The 6,501-nt window shown below is 42.9% G+C and overlaps 1 protein-coding gene across 1 annotated transcript; it reads right to left on the reverse strand.

Moving 5' to 3' along the window:
* Positions 1 to 819: 819 nt before the first annotated feature.
* egr3 (early growth response 3) lies at positions 820 to 4,896 on the reverse strand. The gene is made up of 2 exons (XM_072266503.1): positions 4,498 to 4,896; positions 820 to 3,393 (listed from the first exon to the last, which is right to left on the reverse strand). Exons 1-2 carry the CDS (start codon positions 4,658 to 4,660, stop codon positions 2,396 to 2,398), a joined length of 1,161 nt encoding a protein of 386 aa, XP_072122604.1. The 5' UTR covers positions 4,661 to 4,896; the 3' UTR covers positions 820 to 2,395.
* Positions 4,897 to 6,501: the final 1,605 nt, after the last annotated feature.

Consider the following 6,501-nt stretch of genomic DNA (forward strand, 5'->3'; position numbering starts at 1 on the left):
TGTTACTTTCTGCTCTCACACCCCCCACCACCATACCCCTCCCTTCCCCTCTGCAATCCCTCCCTTGTAACTGAAAAGATGTTTGATCGGTATTGATTAATAGTCATCAACCTAAAACATAATTCCATTCCATTTCATTCTCCACAGACGCTGCCTGATCTGTTGTGTGTTTCCAGGATTTTTAAACAGCTTTCCTGCATCTATTTTATTTTGCTTTTTATGTTCTAATCCAGATTCTGGGCTTCATTCTACTTCATCATACTTACTTTAACCCTATCTGTTATTATCTCTTCTTTGTCACACATATCCAACTTCCTTTTCAATGTATCCATAGTTTCTGCCTCAACTATTCCTAATGGGAACGAGTTCCCTATTTGACTGTTCTCTGGGTGAAGAAAATACTTTTGAATTGTTTATTGAATTTACTAATCTTATATTTATAACCTCAGGGTTTGGCTTCTTGCAAGAACTAGAACATCTCCCCTTCAATCCTTTTGAGTGTTATTTTAATCTTTTGGCTCACCCCCTGCTTACTCTCTGACAGAGATTTGAATTGTTTATGATTTAACTGGACATTTAGAATGGGATATTTTAGAATCAAGCATAAGAAAAACTGTTGATGCTCAAAGAAAATATTGGAAATAAACACAAAATTGACCTGAACCATTACTTCTGTTTCTTTCTCTACACAGGCTGCCCGACCTGCTGAGTATTTCCAGCACTTTCTGGCCTTCTTTGAGGACTCATAGAGATAGAGTGAGAAATAGGTAAAAGAATGTCTGAATTTGATGTCCTGTAGAGTTAATGAAACTCTCAATAAAACACAAGAGGGACTTTGCTCAGCAAACACAATATATTTATATCTCAACATTTGCGCACAGTGCAAATGGTACAACAATACATCAGCTATCTCTCAAATGCCTATACTTTAAACTACAGTATTTGCATTACAATAGACAATAAGCCAATGAGAACATTGGTGAGTAATCACCATCTCTTCACAAAATCAAGCCTGTACCTTATTATAAGATACAATAAAATCTTAAAAATAAAGCCACAAAATATAATACATCTCTGTTCAAAATACTGTACTTTATGCAAAAATTTTCCAGGAAAAAAACATTTCTCACAGGTGTCTTCTTAACTGTTATATCAAACCACTTTGATCCCTTGTCTGACAACTTTTTCCCCACATGCAGACATTTAAAACTGTAAAGAGCAAAAGGGAACCATTTGCTTTGTGCATGGTTCCCATGGAAAAATGCCATCGTGCAGTAACATGCTTTGAAATTAATGACTGGGTGCAAAAGTGCTCCCTTTTTTTGTAATAAAATGACAAAGAAGGCGAAGGAGAGGACCAATACAACAGAAGTTCCGATTGTACACGTGGTGAGGTGTTTATGGATGGCTCTTGCGCTCTCATGAAAATTCCTCCCCAGAGCCAACCCCAGTAATCCTGTTGGTCATCTACAACTGAGGTGCACGCACAAAGTATACACATTGTGAATGCTGTATACACAAAGTCAAACATGATAGCGGCAATTCATTAATTGCAGCAAATTGCAGAACACAACACAGGCTGTCTGGCGGCGGGTCATTACACGGCAGTGGACGGCCATTGAAGAAACAAAGGTGCGTCTTGACTTATTCTTCGGAATATTTATATTGTGTGATTACTTTGCAGTCATCGTTACAAGTTCACCGGGAAGGATGTCCGGCTAGTAAACACCAAGGATTTTTTTGTTTGCTTGTTTATTTAAAAAGTATCTGAGTAAAGTAAGTGATCCCACAGAATGCAATGCTGAATTGTATTAGTTTATCACAACGATTTATAAACAGACTTCAGTTTCCACACAATAAGGACATGTGTTCAACTTGTGATCAAAAATGTGCTCAATAAAAGTCAACTGTGTTTTTTTATGGTGTAGGGTCAGTGTTCTCCAATAGTAGTCATATTCTTCAAATAACACGTCGGAAGAGACCAAGGGACCTCTAACCGCGTTAAAGATCTGACATTAACTTAATCTTCGTCAATATTGTTCCTGATTGTTGCTTCACAATATTCCGCCGTCCTGCTTTCGGGCGTTCCGGAGCTGCGCCGAAAAATACGCTAAAACATTGGCGGATGGACTGGAATGTATACTCATCAAAATGTGCGCAGAGCGGATCCGCCAGAGCTCGCTGGAACTTCCAGAAAAGATGCACCGGTTCGCATCTCGAGTTGTGCACCAGCAGGCGCGTTGGGCGCAAGTCACTTTGCGCCACCAGGAAAATTGGCCCCGTAGTAAAACGTGCAAAAGTCCAATGCACTGGCTTGGCGTGACAATGGACGCCGCTTACAGCAACGTGAGTACAATTCAACCTTTTGCGTTTTTACGCATTGAGAGATGCTAGTCTAAGCACAGGTTGTCACCGGAACGCCGGCTGCTGCTGCCGGGTTGGGCGCCGTGGGGTTCTTGTCCATTTTTTTATCCTTCTGTTTGAGGTGGATCTTGGCGTGCCTCTTGCGCTCGTCACTCCGGGCAAACTTGCGCCCACAGAAGTCACACGAGAAGGGCTTCTCCCCTGTGTGGGTCCTGATGTGGGTGGTGAGGTGGTCGCTGCGGCTGAAGCTCCTCATGCAGATGCGACACTGGAAGGGCTTGTGGCCCGTGTGGATCCGCAGGTGTCTGGTCAGCTCGTCCGACCTGGAGAAGCGTCGGTCGCAACCCTCGGCTGGGCAGGCGTGGGGTCTCTCGTGGACGGGAGTCTTGCTGGGTCGGTTGGGGTACTTCCTCGGCCGAATGGGCTTCAGGGTCAAGGGCTGCGGGTGAGAACCGAAGCTGGCGGGCATCTGCTTAGAATCCGTGTAGGCTTTGATGGTGGTGAGTGGAGTGAGAGGAGGAGGGATCCTAATGGGATCCACTGAAGATGGGAAATGTTTGTGATCCGTAATGGAAGACAGGTCATTCTGGTGGTGAAACAGGTTGTAATCCGGAATGACTGGGAATATATTACTGTCCTGAGCAGGTTTGGAGTGATAATCCTGGTTGGAGTAGAGGTTGGTGGTGGTTGTCGGGGGAGTGTGATAGACCTGCTCCTGGTACATCTCACTGCATTGTGGATAAGGCGTTGGTCCCTGATAAAGTTGTTCCATTTCGCCTTGGTTCTGCACCATGGTGCAGGCAGTCGATGTCTGGGTGCTGGTCGAGGGCGAATGAGAGACTCCGAACAGGCCCGCCAAGCTGATGATGTTTTCTGAGCACCAGTTCGAACCTCCAAGTGGCCCGGGTGGGGAGTCGAAAGCAAATTTACCCAGGTATGTGAGAGTCTGATTGCGACCGGAGCTCTGGAAAGTGGGAGCGTAGGACATGTCCTGACTTCCTTTGTCCATGGTAACGTCCAGAAGAGCATCTAAAAATGAGAACGTTCACCATTAGTTTCCAAGTAACTATAGAAGTATTTTGGAGTGATTCATATATATGTATACATTTTGGGAGCAGCGGGCACGACACCTGATCTTAAAGTTCAGTCAAACGCCCGCACAATTCATTTGAACCACTATGAATGATGTGAGCGTTTGTTCAGATGTTGACGGTAGTAAACCGCAGTGAAGCCGGCACCAAGGAAGAAATGCCAGAACACCAAAGTGACTGCGCGTACGCACTGAGTGCAACCCGTTCTCCACCTCAAATCGCAGCGAACACAGTGCAGAGATGTGTAGATAATAAAGCCCTACATTTTATTTAGCAGGTAACTCCTCTCGTACAGAGTTGGATATATTAGCAGTTAGATATATTGGTAGGTTACTGTACACATTAAAACCACAGCAATGTATGGGGTTCAATTTCTCGCATTGCAGGTTTTATTGTGTGAGATAAATTATATTAAATAGAACGTGTTTGGCAGATAGTTGTAAAGTCGTATTATGGAGAGGGCTTTAGTTAGTTCAGTGGAATGCATTCGATTCCTCTATATTCAATATATTAGAAATAATGCGTTGATTTATTAACTGTATTCATGCAGCAATATGTACATTGTTTAGCTATTTAATCAATTGTTATTAATTATATCATTCCAAAGTATAAAATGCAATATTAACTGTAGAACTGTTGCTAGAGATATTGAACACTTTGCGTTAAATTTATCACGATGTATTTAACCATTTCTGTGCCGCCGTAACAGCCGATATTATCGTATAATAGGATCCGCACAACTATTATAACTGTAAGCATCCATGACTTTAGTACAGCATTCCAGGTAATGCAGAAAACATTCAGGGCAGTCACGATAGAGCGTAGTAACCCACTGTGAGAGCACATTAATTGCACTTGAGCATAACACAGCATTGTTGCAAATACGTCTATCTGTGCAATCAAATCAAAGATATAACTGAATATCTACCTATTAATTTATTCTCCACTTAATGCACGCAAGAGTATTTAATACTTCCACGACCGCGTCAATATCACTTTATTTACATTGCCTTTCGATAAATTAAACAGTAAGTTGCCTTACCCCCAGCCATCTGATTGTAGGCGTTGCTTGATTCCGAGCTAAAAATGTTCATGGAGGTGGGCACGGCCGAGGAAATATCATCCTCAGGGTAGATACTATCCTGCAGATGGTTTAACAAGCCGTTCATCGTCACCGGGATCTTCTCTACTATCTTCCCTGTCATATCAGAGAGCAAACAGCGGGGGTATCCTCTTCCAAGAAATAAATAAATAAGTCCCAGATCACCACCAACGTATGTGTATATACAAATTCCGTTTTTGAAAAAAGAAATCCACCTGGCAATAGAAGGATCTCCAAGCAGGATTAGATGACAGCTGTAGTCAGTGAATTAACATTGAGAAAAAATTATATTCTCCTCTCCTTCTGTATCTGGTGTTTCTCTGTTGAAAGCTTGCAAAGCAATACTGTACTGCTGGTGAAATATGGTCCTCCAGTATATATAGAGGAAAAGGAAAGCACCATGACGTAGATGCCCTTACATGGACATGCAAAGAGTTAGCTGTGGTGACGTAGCAGGTGTAAGCTTGTTTCATGGAACATTCGGGCTTGCATTGAACCAACAACCGCTGCTCTCGGGGGAAATGTTTGCAAAAGTTAAAGAGGGCTCTAAGCTCTGGGAAGCGCTTAAAATGACCATTGCATCGATCTCGATCAGCCGAGAGCCCCTTGCATCCTTGCAGTCGGCCTGCAGCCGAGAGCCTTGCACTTTTACAGTCTTTTGCCATTTTTTTAATGAGCTCGGACTGGAACTCCATATAAGGGCAAACCCGGCTGACGTCACGGCACTCCCCGTCCAAATTTGGCTCACTTTCCGGCGAGTGTGTCGTTCTGTCCCTGGAGTGGAAAATACTGTCTGATCGGAACCCACATCCTTAAAAAGAACCAACGTAATGGTTACTTCTGGGCCGCTTGCTTGGTGAAATTGTAATGTAGGAAAATAATTAAAAATAAGGCCGCATTCATCCACTTCCTGATTTGAAAGTGAGAATTTGTTTTTCTCTTGTTTTCCGCACCCCTCCCCCTGCCTTTCTGAGCGCCAGAGCCATTTTGATTTCTTGTAGCGACATTTAGGATGAATATATATACAACCCCTGGCACGGCGGTAATTCAAGCACCGAGGGTGAGCTCTCTGACAATCAGTCTGATGGCTCATCCTACAATTATCACCAACCAGCTGCTTCGGCCGGCTTTCCCTCTCCCTCCCTCACCCACCCACCACGCCACCTCTCCCACATCAGCAACCCTACCCTAAACAAAACTCATCTCATTGCCTGATTTCATCTCCATCCTCCCGAGAGACAACTAACAATGGCGTTCAGAAGGAAAGATTAATTGATATAAAATTAATAAAGTGATTATTCAAAAAGGCACTGGATTTGACCCCCATGCACAGTGCAAGTTTTCTATCCAATTATTCAACCCTAATAATAACAGGAAAATTTATGTCTGCAATAAACTATATATAATGTGCAACTCGTCATAATTGTATACTTTTAAATATAAATGAATGCATATGTTGTATAGTATATATCAGGTGCAATACTTGAGAGGTCATTTAACATGTGATGTTAAAGTCATATTAATATATATAAAGGGTTTGCCTTTCAACTTTAAGATATTCATTACCGCTCAGCCTCACTGTTCAACAACAGTTCCGCTATTTAAGCAACTTGCAAAAGATGCAAGACAATCTTAGCCGCCCCTTCATTAAAACAAAAGGAATTCCGATTTTCACCTGATATTGAGATCACTGACTACTACCAAGGGACTTGATATCACTGTTTCCACCACACCATCCCCTAACGCCACGCTGAAGCCAAAATTCTGCGAATATTCTAAATATTGGCGATACTTTTGCGAGGCCTGATGCTGACTGACAGGTTTACAGACACACGCGACCCCACATGCTCTCTTGCCTTAGCAATGACCAGTGCAAGCAGTCACTGTCTGCAGTAACCCAAATGAATTGAGTATTGGATGCCACTTTCTCAACCTGGCTTGCGG

Source organism: Mobula birostris, chromosome 8, assembly GCF_030028105.1.
Source record: "Mobula birostris isolate sMobBir1 chromosome 8, sMobBir1.hap1, whole genome shotgun sequence".
NCBI lineage: Eukaryota > Metazoa > Chordata > Chondrichthyes > Myliobatiformes > Myliobatidae > Mobula > Mobula birostris.

Bases quoted from the DNA above. Each gene is read 5' to 3' on its own strand.
- egr3 (XM_072266503.1), bottom strand. From the start codon at position 4,660: ATGACAGGGAAGATAGTAGAGAAGATCCCGGTGACGATGAACGGCTTG. The intron at 3,394-4,497 runs GTAAGGCAACTT...TCTCATTTTTAG, and splicing joins CTACAATCAGATGGCTGGGG to ATGCTCTTCTGGACGTTACC.